Below are 15,491 nucleotides of genomic sequence, written 5' to 3' on the forward strand. Positions count from 1 at the left end.
CTGATGATATTTTACAGTAGTAAAAAGGAAAATGTCCCCCTTGATTTCAGAGGTCAGGCAAAGAGCATATAGCAGTTAGATAGGACATCCTGCAACTCGGGGTTTCTCAACCTTTTTTTCAGTCAAGGCACCCTTTAATATCCTCCACATTTTCAAGGCACCCCATTCTAAAATGTAGCTAAACGAATAGTTTTCCATAATGCAGCAATATCTACATATGTAGGACACACAGCATTAAAGGTGATTTATTCTTGCAAAGCTATATACCTTTGCATACTGGTACTTCTCCCTTACTCAGCTAAATGACCCTAGTGCCGATGGAGAGGGGCAGGAGAAGGAGCAAACAAAGATATAGGCCCCTGACATCCTCCATATCAACCAATTACATCAGCGGTTGTTAGGAGTCCAGCAGCTGGCCCCCACAGTGCCCAAGGTTGTAATGCTGCACTTGCTGGCTTGTTGACAATTTTTGGGCAATTTGGGGAAATGTTTAGGCATTTTGCCAGGGCACCCCTGAAGAACCCAGGAGGCATCCTGGTTGACAAAGAATGCTGTAACTTAAGTTCTTTAGATTTGGACCAGTGCAAGAAAAAGGGGCGCTCTTTTCTGGGAGGAAGTAATTCATTTCTGAGTGAGATAAAGAGATGAGTTAAAAGCAGTCATGTTTTCTTTCTTTTGAAGCGTAAAAGCAGATAACCTCTAACACATATGGGCAATCATTCTACTCTACTCTCTCAATATCAAAAGAATGCTGTTTTGTATAGTCCATCCTTTGGTAGCAAATATATATTTAGAATGGGTCAAAAAAAAAAAAAAGGTTTAGGCTAGGTTTTACACCTATGCAGTTTGCCTTTAATCAGTTTCTGCAGTGCTTTTGCAGTGCGCTTTGCATTTTAATAATTGGCCAACTTGTTGCTGGGCACATTAAAAAAGCAAAATGCATAAAAAATGCAACACAAATGCAGCAAACATGCACTACATGCATTTCTGCAGCGTCCCCATTGAAGTCTATTGAACATCTTGCGTTTAAAAAAGTACGACTGTTTCCAAAAATCACATCGGGTGAAAACGTGGAGATGTGAACATCCCATAGGAAATCATGTTAAATGGACTGTAGTGCGTATCTGCAAAATGCACAGCAAAACGCTTAGGTGTGAACCTAGCCTTCGAGAGTCTTTCAGGACTATGAAAATGATGACCATAAGCAATATGCTTAATAAAGTACATAACAAGTGCCTGCCCAGCTAAGGCAGAATGCAATTAGTAGACTGCATGCACACAATGTTTTTAATGCTGCTTTTAGGGGTGTCTGGCAGTTTTGGTTTCTTTTTTTCTGTCTGTAAATGCTCCTGCATGTTAGCCTATGTGTCTATGCACATATAGGCATTTAGAGGCGTGTTTAAAGGAAGAAAAAAAAAAACACTGCCAACACATCCAGGAGCAGTAGTGTCTTGGCAGAAAAAACGCTTGACATGTCTAACTACTTGATAACGCTAGGCACATTTAGCCCTTGATTGTTAACTAATTTCAATGGCCAGAATACATTATTATTCTGGCCATTTAAATTAATTATATAAAACCTCTTACACTGCACTTTAGTGATAAAATTAAACCATAAATTATCCAGCTGCATCAACAAAATCCAACCATGTGTCCAAACTCTTCTAAAAATATGTTGCACTGAATGAATAAACTTAAAAATCAGACACAGTGCAAAAATTGAGTGTCATATGAATTAAGTCCATATAAAGCCATACTAAAACGATAAAAATATATCATATAAGTTCATAAATCAATAAGAACTCTCGTGATTAAGTGTCTTCCTAAATCAATCCAGTGAACAGAGTATCCACCACCATCAAACACAGCCCTTTACCAGAAACACAGACCCCAATTAGGAGGTCTGCAATAGCATGAAGCTGTGTGTATTCCAATGCGTATTCCACTCCAAAGATGTTCAGGTGCTACGATCTCCTTTCCATCACGGAGTCCGTGCTGACAGCAGTCCCTGTGTCCTGGAGCCAGCACCAGCGGCGTTCATATATGCAAGTGTTTATAGCCCTTTTTGTAAACAGAACCTTGGATTTTTTTAAATAAAACTTTACTATGGAGATTCTCTTTCATGTTTAGAGCTAATAAAGATCAAGGCAAGGAGATCGTAGCACCTGAACATCTTTGGAGTGAAATACGTATTGGAATACACACCGCTTCATGCCTTTGCAGACCTCCTATCTGGGGTCTGTGTTTCTGGTAAGGGGCTGTGTTTGATGGTGGTGGATACACTGTTCACTGGATTGATTTAAGTAGATATTTAAAAGGGTTACTAAACTCAGGACCCTGCATTCATTATATCTGGTCTACCACAGTACACAGAACATGAAAGAGCAATTATTTTAGTAAATAAACTGCTAAATACCTTTTCTCATCAGCAGTTGGAGCAGTCTTGTGACTTCAGCAGAGCGCTGGTTAAAGCTTGTAGGGGGAGATTTCTTTCTGGTCTAGGAGGATGCAAAACCCCTGACCTCTGTCTGGACAGTGCTGATTAGTCCTGTGCTGATCACATGCACTCTCCCAAGTAAAAAAAAAAAAAACCTCTCCAGCAGTACACACAAAACTGAGCATGTGACTACGGGTTCAGTCTGTCTATCTCTGAACAAGAGGAGGGGCAGAGAAAACAGGACCAAACACAGCTTTTTTACACAATGCAGAGGATTAACCCCTAAGGTTCCACAGTGAGTATAACAAGCATGCTTTACTGCATATACAGACTGATTTTACTGTTATATGCAGACCTTATTGATTTATGAACCTATTTGATATATTTGTCACGTTTAAGTATGGCTTTCAATGAAATTAATTAACACTGTCTATTAATGAGCCTAAATGTGTTTACAAGAATCAATTTTTTCTGCCAAAACACTCCTGCCAGGGGGAAAGGTGTCTAGGAGAGATGGCCCAACTCCCAATGTGCATGATGCCGTAGAATTCCATGAGAAAAAAACCCTTTACCTCTTGTGTTCTGGTGCCAGGACCTAGGTGCTGTATGGTGTCATGCAAGCTAAGGGTGCAGTGACACCTGACGAAGAATGTGGAAAGTATGCAGTAGAATAGGAGTTAACTGGTGTAAGGGGGTTAAGCTAGGTATTAGTTCAGTGATTTAACAATAACGGCACACTTTGGGATGATCATTTTACATGTTAGGTTAGATGATAAGTGTTCATGTAAAGGAGGATTAGGTGCTAGGGTGATAGTTTAGTAACCGTAAAAGTTTAACAATTCATTTTTAAAATCAGAGGGTCTGCAGGTTTCTTTTTCACTTGTTCTTAGGGCTGGCCCCACAAATGTATTGCCTATCAATGATTAAGAGCATGATGTGTGAACAGTGCTACCACTGTATTGATCTCTGCATCCAACAAATTACAGTACGGATCATAGAACTCTACATACTTCACAAACAGATGTCATGGATGAAGTGTCTGAATAAATTACACTCTGTGCTTCCCCATAGCAACCGGTCACTCCCTTGTTCTAAAATATTATAGCAAGAGCAAAAGGTGGCTAGGAGGAGAATAAAGATTGTTCTCCAATCATACGAGTCATACTGGAATCCCAAACCATTATCAGAACCATTTCCACAAAATAGAACAAGCAGCACCACCTAGTGGTAACAATCATGTTAGTACACCGCTTTGACAGATACACTTACCATCTTTATTGCTGATTATTGGCATGTTATGAACTGTTCGCAGCTTAAAGCAGGACCCAGTAAGTACCTGGAGCTCCAAAGAACTGAGTGCAAATGCTTGTAAATCTAAAATAAAAATAATAATATTATTCAGATTTGGGTAAAACATTTATAAAAAAGCAAAACTTTTTCAGAATATTCAGAGTAACAGAGATCTCGTCATACATATTACTAAAATGACCATAGATAGTATGTGATTGACGTAAACACCTTTCTTCTGCAGCTTCTGAATGGCTTCTCTCCACTCCGATCGCTCATAATCTGATGACAGCAGGAAGAGGTAGCTCTGAAATTAAGCAAATTAAATATTTAGTTACATGGAAGCAATATTGAGGGCAACACACACTTATCAATGACACATCATAGAACATTAAATGTAATTCTGCTACCAACTTCTTGCTATTAACCTACCTCTGTAACATAACTAATACCATCGGGAAAAGTCCAAAGCCCAGCGACACAGTCCCTAAGTCTACTCTTTTTTTTCTTAGTTTCATATGTCAGTTATGAAGATGCTATGCTAATATGAATATTGTCAGTTCACCCTGCTTCAGAAACAAAAATTGTTAGCAGTTGCATTCATCCCCTTCCAATCCGCCCCAGCACCCCTTTAAAAGAAGTATGGCCTTTGAAAAAAAAAATATGAACATTTATACTCACCTAGCTGCATGCAGCATTGATCCAACGCTGCATCTGTCTCCCGCCGGCTCTGCAGTGAGAACTGAGCAATCAAACACCACCGATCTACAAAGGATGGACCTGCCCTAAGAAGTTTACTTAAGTCTAGAAGCCCTGGCTTGAAATCTCTGAGTCCTTTTGGGGGGAAACCTCTCTATCTTAACGCTGTATGTATCTTTCAGGGTAGTCTTTGGTCCAATGGGACTGCATCTTTAGAAAGAGTTGTTGGTTCTTCAGGGGGAGAATGGCATAGGTAGGAGTATGTTTTATTGCTGTTCACCTATGGATACCCTGTATTGACTAATATTTTTCATTGGGCTTTGCATAGTCCATATGACCTGTACTACTTTGGCACCTTCGAGTTTTGTGTACATGGATAGTTACTTGAATCTAGTTCTTGTTCTTACAAAATCTCTTTTTTGTAATTGCAAAATCATTTAATAAACACCTACACACACACACCTACACACACACCTCAGTTCTCCCCTCTGCTCTGCCCCTCCAGCACCCACAGGAGTGCTAGGCTGTTGAGGGGGCGAGAGCAGCTAGCTCAGGCTCTCATCGGCTTGCTGAGAGGCTAAACCAGGTGCCAGTCCAGGCTTCTGGGTAGATCCCAACCATATGGTTGGGATCTTTCAGAGCCTGGACTGGCTTGGCTGAGGAAAGTCAGTCAACAGTGCGCAGAGCGAACTGCACTCCTGTGCAGCCAAAAGAGTGCACTGCAGTCGTGTGATCCCCAGGAGTATAACCAAAATAGCTTGGACTATACCTCTCCTTTAAACAGTATGGAATGTCCAAGGGCAGGGGGAAGGATCAGGGATCATTTGACCACTGCCACCTCGGTCTTTGTACTTGGAGTGCACTCTTAGTGCATAAATACTGGCCGCCCAGTGACGCATACAGTATGTGCAGCATGTGGGCTTTAAAGCCCATCCTTTTGCCGCCGCACATATATGTTGGGTGGTGAGAAAGGGGTTAAAGATCTTAAGAGGTAATAATAAAAAATTGACACATTAAGGATCCTAGGCATAAAGTAGCAGTATTACCTTACCACGGCCATACCGCTGCTTTGGGAAAGAAACAAACTGCACATTCATAAACCACCAATATGTTTCTTTGTCTAGCATCAAGAGCTTCAAGCAGAACCAAAGTCTGCAGATAAGCACCCTCATCTTTCAGTAAAAAGACCATTAGATCCCTTGCAGGCCAATGATACAGTGAGGAACAGAAGTATTTGAACACCCTGAGATTTTGCAAGTTCTCCCACTTAGAAATCATGGAAGGGTCTGAAATTAAGTATTTGAACACCTAAGAAACAGCAAGAATTCTGGCTCTCAAAGACCTGCTACTGTGCCTTTAAAAAGTCCACCTCTACTCCACTCATTAATCTAACTTAGTAGCACCTGTCTGAGCTCTTTAAAGACACCTCTCCACCCCCCAGTCAGGCAGACGCCAACTACTACCATGGGCAAGACCAAAGAGCTGTCAAAAGACACCAGAGACAAAATTGTGGACCTCCACAAGGCTGGAAAGGGCTACGGGGCAATTGCCAAGCAGCTTGGTGAGAATAGATCAACTGCTGGAGAAATTGTTAGAAAATGGAAGAGGCTAAAGACGACTGTCAGTCTCCCTCGGACTGGGGCTCCATGCAAGATCTCACCTCATGGGGTATCACTGATGATACCCCATGAGGAGGAATCAGCCCAGAACTACAAGGGAGGAGCTGGTCAATGACATGAAGAGAGCTGGGACCACAGTTTCAAAGGTCACTGTAGGTAGAACACTACGCCGTCATGGTTTCAAATCATGCATTGCACGGAAGGTTCCCCTGCTCAAATCATCACATGTCCAGGCCCGTCTGAAGTTTGCCAATGACCATCTGGATGATCCAGAGGAGGCATGGGAGAAAGTCATGTGGTCAGATGAGACCAAAGTAGAACTTTTTGGTCTAAACTTCACTCGTCGTGTTTGGAGGAAAAAGAAGGATGAGTTGCATCCCAAGAACACCATCCCTACTGTGAAGCATGGGGGTGGTAACATCATGCTTTGGGGGTGCTTTTCTGCGAAGGGGACAGGATGACTGCACTGTATTAAGGAGAGGATGAATGGGGCCATTTATTGTGAGATTTTGAGCAACAACCTCCTTCCCTCAGTCAGGGCATTGAAGAAGGGTCGTGGCTGGGTCTTCCAACATGACAACGACCCGAAGCACACAGCCAGGATAACCAAGGAGTGGCTCCGTAAGAAGCATATCAAGGTTCTGGAGTGGCCTAGCCAGTCTCCAGACCTAAATCCAAAAGAACATCTTTGGAGGGAGCTGAAACTCCGTGTTGCTCAGCGACAGCCCTGAAACCTGACAGATCTAGAGGAGATCTGTGTGGAGGAGTGGGCCAAAATCCCTGTTGCAGTGTGTGCAAACCTGGTCAAGAACTACAGGAAACGTTTGACCTCTGTAATTGCAAACAAAGGCTTCTGTACCAAATATTAACACTGATTTTCTCAGGTGTTCAAATACTTATGTTCAGCAGTGCAAGACAAATAAATTCTTTAAAAATCATTCAATGTGATTTCCTGATTTTTTTTTTAAATTCTGTCTCTCAGAGTGGGAATGCACCTACAATGTGAATTTCGGACCCCTCCATGATTTCTAAGTGGGAGAACTTGCAAAATCGCAGGATGTTCAAATACTTCTGTTCCTCACTGTATATTCTCCCTGGGTCTCTTCTGAGTGCTGGGTCTGCGGCCTCTTGATTTGCTGGTGGGGGATGATATGAATCCTACATGTGTGCATGGAACCCAGAAGATTGTGAACAGGCAAGTAAGTTTATCTTATAGCAAAAGAGTCAAGGCATGACTTCTGCAACACAGAGCCTGTATGCAAATATTTTATTGTAGGTTTAATTCCATTTTATCTGTCCGTTGAGAGAATGGGTCTCCTTGGCCATAAAAACCAGATCATCCTACTATACTGTACCAGTACCATGAAAAGGATATTCTGATAAGTTGCTATGGGCAACAAGTCACCTAAATCATGACACAAAGATTGGGTAAAATAGGAAGTGTTCTCATTAGTGACATGACTACAGATCTGAAGGAGGAAATGTACAGCAGTTTCTTAGCTTTTATTCACTTTCTTACAAACCTGCTAGCTGTATCTCAATAAAACAACATGTGGCCTGTAAAAGGAATTATTCCTTTGAAGACTCGGCTTTAAAGCAATATGTCCTTGTGATTTGGATTCAAAGGCAAAAAGTGGGTTTAAAGCCAAGTTAGTAGAAGATGTGGAGTGGAGTTCACACAGCTCCCACGCACTTTTTCCCTGGGCAGCCTGACTCACTGCTCACATCAGACGCTGCAGAATTCCCCTTCTGGCATCATCCGCTCCATATCGAAATGTTCAAAGTATGCAAATAACCATGGCTGCCTCCCCACAATCCCCTAGTGGGAAAGCCAAAGCGGATTCCCACTTCTATCCCTTATGCAACTACGTCTCCCAGCAGAGACCACAAAGCTGCCAGCTGCAGGCAGTCCTGGCCCACAGCTCACCTTGCCATTCTTGTTGTGAATTCTGAAAGGGATGGTAGGAGAAAACAGCAGAAGCCAGGATTCATATTCAAACATCTTTTTCTTCAGTCGCTCAATAGCACGACTTGATCCCTTGTTGGACTTCTGCAGAGACAGATAAGATGGCAACATATTAGGACAAAAAATGACCATGGAACGTCTATGCAGCCACATCTGGTCTCTTTGGCTGGATGAGGACCAAGGTGCAATCATCACTATATCACAGTGGACATGTTTTGGCTTGTTCAATAAAACATGCATGGAGCAAAGCAAACTGCAGGATTTAAACAATCAGAATCCATTGTGTTCTGCTCTGACTCCTGACTGGCTGCAATAGGTTACTGTGTGTTTTCGTTGTGCTAAAAGCATTGTTCCTCTCACTGTTGTATTTAATAAGCCCATTTGAATTTTATTCCTGTGTTAAATGTTGGCTTTAGTATCCCATACACAACAATAATATATGGAGGCTCTCAATATCCAAGACTTGCTTGGTCTTGAACTGTATTGTAACTGTACTGTCACCCCTTTATTATTTGATGGAGTACTCAAACTGTTGGCGATGTGTAAATGCTGCAAAATAATAAAAATATTAAACTGCACATTTAAACAATTGGGGTTCAGAAATTGGGGATACCAGCAACAGCTGAGTAATCACCCTACTTGAAAAATTAATCAATTTGGCCATCCAAAAATCATTGCAAGTGTGCTACATTCAAAAACAACTACAACATACCTCTAACCTGAGTTTCATATAACTCCTGCCAACTAGATTCAGCTGCCTTCGAACAGGGTTTTTGGGTGGCACTATAGCCTTGAAACCTCAAACCTTGCTCCAATGCATGTGAACAGGGCTGTAGAAACTCAAAAAGCGGAGCAATAATTGAACCAATTAACACAATAGGTCTATATTTTCACAGGTACAGAATCAAGGCATCTCTGATGTGGGTATAATGGGAGATAAAAGGATAACAAATGAGTAACCAGGTGTACAAGTTGAGAGTCGGGATAAAAAAATATAGATCCACTTGGCAGGCAGGACAGGTCTCCATGATTGATCTAAAGCCAAATTCCAGCCAAAATGCAACATTATTTAATTTTTATTTTCCCAAATTAGTTGGCAAGTCAGTTTTTGTTTAACTTTCTATTGCTGTCAATGCCTTAGGCCAGCTATAGATGGTTTGAATCTCGGCCAGTTCAGCAAGGAGCGGACAAAATTCAAACCATGTATGGGCCAGCTGAATGTACCCAGGTTGATCGATTGATCAACTTTAGTAAATCCAGCTGTTGGATTTTACAGGCAATTATTGCTAGTGACTAATCAGTAATCACTGTGTTCTCAGGCAGGAATGGCTCCCCCTGCCCCTCACCAGGAGAACACAATAGCTCCACAAGAAGGAGTGTTGATGGGGGAAACTAGCGACTTTCTTTCCTGTAACCCGTGGTTGCAGGAAAGAAAACCCGCTCCATCCATGGCCGGTTTTAATTGAAGAGACTTCCCATCTTTTTTTCCCCCGGAACACCAGGACAAGAAATGAGTGGGTATGGCTGTCACTGGAACAAGAAGACACAGGTTGTCATTGCCAACATTGCCAAAAATAAAATCTAGTTGCATAATTATTATGCTGATCCATTTCAAGCTGTTAGGGCTCCCGCACGCTAAAGCATGTGCCTTTTACTCCTGGCTGGAAAACACAGAATAAAAACATGCCTAAAGCAGAATTTGCACTCACATTTATGTGCATTTGGCCTTAATGCATTCTAATGGCCAGAATTTTAATTTATCTTGTTCATTAGAATGCATTAACACGCAAATACGTCTAGAATATTAATATATTCTGTTTATTAGAATGCATTAACGTGCAAATGCTTCTAAACTGGTCCAGTGTTTATGCACGTTTCACTTTTTTCTGCTCAAAAGCTCTTTTCCTGAATGTGCTGGTGATAGATTTTTTTTCAGCCTGTAAATGCTCCTCTTCTAACACACCTGAAATTGCCTATGTGTGCACAAGTACATAGACTAATAGAGATGCATTTACAGGCAGAAAAACAAATGCCAAACGCCTGTAAAAGCTGCATTTGTTAAGTCCAGTGTGCATGAGCTCTTAGAGCTACTGACCTGGAAAAAAACATGCCGCAAGCAAAGAAAGATCAATTTAGTTAAACACTATTGCAGAGAGGTCTGCAATAATTGTGGACAAAAGTGTTCATTTGTTAGCCAAGCCCATTTAAATCTGCCAGTGTATCTAACTAACACTACCTTCTCCCCAGACTGACAATGCTGCTGTCCCAAGGGTGTCTCCGTTGCTCCTTCATCCAAGGTGGAGACACCCTAAGACAGGAAGTGTATTACTGGCTGGACCACCAGGTGAATATGAAGGGAGAAAAAAAAAAAAAAAAAGAAGAAAACCAATGCAATGTCCGTTTTCATTTTAAAACCCGCAAAGAAAAAATAAGATATGATTTCCCATTGGCTGTTATGATATATAACAGTCCTCTTTTATGCTCTATGGCTTTCACCATAACACTTTCATCACAGGTAAAGCAATTTGGTTGCATACACTTACCTTTTCTTTTTGGATCTCACTTTTCAGAACTGAGATCTTTGCTTTCATCTCCTCAATCTCATGGTCAGGTGTAGCGTGCAGTTGAGGGATGGGCTCGGACTCCTCCACAGAGGGGAACACCAGGTCCGCCAGAGGAATGTACCACTTGCAGTCATATTGCTGGTGTTTCCTGTTCATGAAAAACACAAAGGTAAAATACATTACTATCCCAAACAAAAACAGAAACCAAACCCTTCCAACATTTTAAAGTGTCCTTTTGGAGATGTAGACTTGGGCTTAAGAGATTAGTTTAACCCCTCCATAACTGAGGGTAAAACAAACCTTAAATGCCCAGACCCAATTTTGCAACTTTGACATGTGTTACTAAAACTGTACATATGACTGCAACCACCTTGTGTATCTAGGTGGATTATACCTTGTTTTTTTGAAGACAAGTTGGGTTTTCATTCGGTGATAAACTGTAGTGCATGGGTGCCAAACTGGTGGCCCTCCAGCTGTTGCCAAACTACAAGTCCCATGAGGCATTGCAAGATTGTCAGTTACAAGCATGACTCCCAAAGGCAGAGGCAAGATAGGACTCGTAGTTTCACAACAGCTGGAGGGCCAGTTTGACACCCCTGCTGTAGTGGATATCTCCTGTTTTTTTTAAATTATCATAGGAAAACTGGCCCAAAATAGAAAAAAAAATATTTTTTTTTTTTAAATGTAGCTGTATATTTCTTGCGACTATCATCACATGCCACCAAAGAAAAACCCAAAACAAATGCTCCCAACGATCGTAGGAATACCACACATTGCTATGTAGGTTACCACAGCGATCAGATGACTGGGAACCACGAGTCCCAGGTCCCCATCATTAGTGTGAGAGCCCAATCTCTATGCTGGGAGCACACTACCAGCAAAAACAAAAGAAAACATACGCACTGCCCAGGTTTAAAGCCAACCTTCTGGACACCACATAAATATGTTACGGTGTGGTTTATGGGGTTAACATTCTACTTTCAGCATGTTTTAATGTGAATTAAGTTGGCATGTTAAATCCGTTTGAGATGGTTCTGACCTCCAAAGCCACATCAAGCCACTTCTGCATTCCAGCTGACTTGCATAGGGAGAAGGGCAGCTCTGACATGAACTGGCCAAAAAATGTACAACTCTTCCTTGTAAACATGCCAAGAGTACACTGTAAACAGAATCTTACACACAATTCTTTTCCCTATATGATTGTTTTACTCTTTTTCAGAATTCTGCACAGGCCATGAGGCCAAATTAAAGGCATATGTGCTAAAAGGTGTCTTTCACTAAAATGTCATCATTGGTATGGCACTAGAAAAGACACTGCACATCTAAATGACTGCTAGGAGATATAATGCTGCTTATTACTACTACTAGAATACTGCTCGGATCAAGTTTCTTCTCTAACAAAAAAAAAATTGTCCTAGATGACGATATGGAACCATGCACATAGAGAAACACATTGGCTGTCATTAATTACCTACTTGATAAGTTATCTGGCTAACCAGAAAGAAAGATACAGAATATGAGTTTAAATTCACTGTGAATTTGTGACTGTGTACACGTTCCAGGTATGTATTAAGGATCAAGAAGAGGTTACAGAGCATGGATTACATTTTATTTGTAATCTCTCCCCTTTCTTAACCTGGCCACCTCTGTCCACAGCAGTTCACTCTCATCCTCTAACTACATGAAGAATCAAGCCCCGATCATTACAACCCTGGCACACTGACAACACCAGAAATCTCAAGAGACATTGTCATGCTCTTGAATGACTGTGGCGTGAAACCAAATCCCTGCAGGACGTCACCCTATATAAATCTGCCCTTATAAAATACTATTCCTCCCTCCATGCTGCCAAATAAACTACTTTGTCTCTCTTATTAATACCTTGTCATCCAGTCCTCATCTGCTCTTTGCTACCTTTAACCATCTGCTTTGTCCTCCACCTCCTTTACCCACTAACTCACTTACTGCCCAAGAGATTGCCAATGACTTCAAAGACAAGATTGATGTAATTCATGAGGACACATCCACTATACCTGGGGATATCTTCCCCACTTATTATACCTTGTCCAACAGCACAGTCAACACTTTCGTCTTTTGACGCGGCTACTACTGAAGAGATTACTAAACTGTTCTCAGATGCCCAACTAACCAATTATCCCTTGGATCCTATTCCCTCACAACTACTACGTTCACCCTCTTCATCTATCCTATGCTCTCTCTCTCACGTCTTCAATCTCTCCCTCTCTACTGGGACCTCCCCCTCCCCCTAAAGCATGCACAGATCACTTCCATACTTAAAAAGCCCTCTGGGGACCCCACCAACCTGAACAACTTAAGACCCATCTCCTTGCTCCCATTCGCCCCTAAACTTTAAGAACGCTTAGTCTACAACATACCTCACTGAAAACAATCTTCTTGACCTCTTACAACCTGGCTTTCGCTTGCAGCACAAAACTCACTAACGATTTACTAACTGCTAAAACAAATGGCCACTACTCCATACTCTTACCACTAGACGTCTCTGCAGCTTTTGATACTGTTGACCACCCGCTCCTTCTCAAACTCCACTGTCTAGGTCTCCGAGATTCAGCTCTATCCTGGTTCTCCTCTCACCTGTCACAGTGCTCCTTCAGTGTTACCTATAACTCGGTCTCCTCTTCTCCACTTTCTCTGTCGGGGTCCCCCAAGGCTTTGCTCTTGGACCCCTTCTCTTCTCTATCTACACCTCCTCTCTTGGTCTCCTGATAACCTTCTATGGCTTCAAATACCCCCTCTATGCCGATGACACCCAAATCTATCTCTCTACTTCTCACCTCACTCCTTCAGTCTTCTCTCGAATTACTAACTTACTGACATATCAGCATAGGTGTCGCTTCACTCCTTAAACTACATCTCTCTAAAACCGAGCTGATAATATTCCCTCCCCATCGTGCACTCCTACTTTTCCATCAAGAGCAATAATACAACTATCAGTCCTTCCCATCAAGCCAGGGTACTAGGTGTAATTCTAGACTCTGACCTATTGTTTTGGCCCAAATCAAATCGCTCTCAAAAGCTTGTAGACTTCACCTCCGTAACATCTCTAAAATTTGCCCCTTTGTAACCAATGAAACCACCAAGCTACTCATTCATTCCCTTATCTCTACCTATTGCAACTCTCTTCTCACAGGCCTACCTCTCCGTAGTCTATCCCCTCTTCAATCCGTCATGAATACTGCTGCCAGGATCATCTACCTTACCAATCGATCAGTATCGGCCACCCCTCTCTGCCAATCCCCCCACTGGCTTCCGATTGCCCAGCGAATTAAGCTCAAAATACTAAACAAAAACATACCAAGCCATCCACAACTCTGCCCCAAGCTAAAACTCCAATCTTTTCTCCAAATATCACCTTAACCATCCTCTCTGCTCCTCTCATGACCTCCAGCTTTCAAGCTCCCTGGTCTCCTCTTCCTATGCTCGTCTCCAGGACTTTGCCAGAGCCTCTCTCATCCTCTGGAACTCTCTACCCCAATCTGTCCAGCTATCCCCTACTCTGGCTGCCTTTAGGCGATCCCTGAAAACTCATCACTTCAGGGAAGCCTATCATGCCTCCAAATAGACATTTATCATTTCCATCAGCTCACCCCCCACAGTTATAACCTTTTGTACCACTTGCCCCACCCTATTGGATTGTAAGCTCTTATGAGTAGGGCCCTCCTAATCCTCTTGTTTTGATTGTATTGTAGCTGTACTGTCTCCTTTTATATTGTAAAGCACTGAGCAGACTTTTGGCGCTACGGACCGACAACTCATGGGGCCCCCCGGGCAATAGGAGATAATGGGGCCCCCTGTGTCCCTACCCACACAATGCCCCACCTACATATTGCAGCTCAGCTGAATAGGGGGTATTTAAATATCTACCACAGCATAGCCTGCAAGAAAGTGCCTGGCTTGTTTCTGTAGAAGCCGATGGGCACTTCCAGGTTTAAAGATGGCTGTGGCATGGCAGTCTTCTTTATGACGCAACAAGGGGCAATTTATGAAAGCAGTGGGCCCGTGTACAAGATCATAATTTGGGCCCGGACAACACTGAAAGAAGTGCGGTGTGCACAAAAATGGATGTGTTTTTTGAGGGCTGTAAGCAACACCTGCTGGTTACATTGTACAGTAAAGATGCCCAATAACTGAGAGGTTAATTGCCTTGGGCGGCTGTTCAGCTCCCACTCATCCTCTTTCCTGACAGGGGTGCCAACCCTCCACAACCCCTTTTTTTTTCCTGACAGACCATGGAAAATCTGCCAGGTTTTATGACAAACTCCTGTTTGAAACTAAGAGGGGAAAGAGTATACACAGTATCTCACAGAATTGAGTACACACCTCACATTTTTGTTAATATTTTATTATATCTTTTCATGTGACAACACTGAGGAAATGACACTTTGCTACAATGTTAAGTAGTGAGTGTACAGCTTGTATAACAGTGTAAATTTGCTGTCCCCTCAAAATAACTCAACACACAGCCATTAATGTCTAAACTGCTGGCAACAAAAGTGAGTACACCCCTAGAGTGACCATGTCCAAATTGTGCCCAATTAGCCATTTTCCCTCCCCGGGGTCATGTGACTCATTAGTGTTACAAGGTCTCAGGTGTGAATGGGGAGCAGGTGTGTTAAATTTGGTATTATCGCTCTCACTCTCTCATACTGGTCACTGGAAGTTCAACATGGCACCTCATGGCAAAGAACTCTCTAAGGATCTGAAAAAAAGAAATGTTTCTCTACATAAAGATGGCCTAGGCCAGGGGTGGGCAACTGTGGCCCTCCAGCTGTTGTAGAACTACAAGTCCCATGAGGCATTGCAAAGCTGACAGTTACAATCATAACTCCCAAAGGCAGAAGCAAGATGGGACTTGTCATTCACCAACAGCTGGAGGGCCA

The 15,491-nt window shown here is 42.3% G+C and overlaps 1 protein-coding gene across 4 annotated transcripts in view; it reads right to left on the reverse strand.

Moving 5' to 3' along the window:
* Positions 1-15,491, reverse strand: part of ABR (ABR activator of RhoGEF and GTPase) — a 370,766-nt gene that overhangs the window by 104,451 nt on the left and 250,824 nt on the right. For all 4 annotated transcript variants that reach the window (XM_089685740.1, XM_089685739.1, XM_089685741.1 and 1 more), the window contains 4 exons: positions 10,552-10,720; positions 7,970-8,092; positions 3,956-4,031; positions 3,707-3,811 (listed from right to left, as the gene is read on the reverse strand). In XM_089685740.1, coding sequence (XP_089541866.1) covers positions 3,707-3,811; positions 3,956-4,031; positions 7,970-8,092; positions 10,552-10,720 — 473 coding nt within the window. The remainder of the gene's footprint in view (positions 1-3,706; positions 3,812-3,955; positions 4,032-7,969; positions 8,093-10,551; positions 10,721-15,491) is intronic.

This window comes from Staurois parvus, unplaced genomic scaffold, assembly GCF_062004578.1.
Source record: "Staurois parvus isolate SC_StPar_1 unplaced genomic scaffold, SC_StPar_1.0 ptg000382l, whole genome shotgun sequence".
Classification (NCBI taxonomy): Eukaryota; Metazoa; Chordata; class Amphibia; order Anura; family Ranidae; genus Staurois; species Staurois parvus.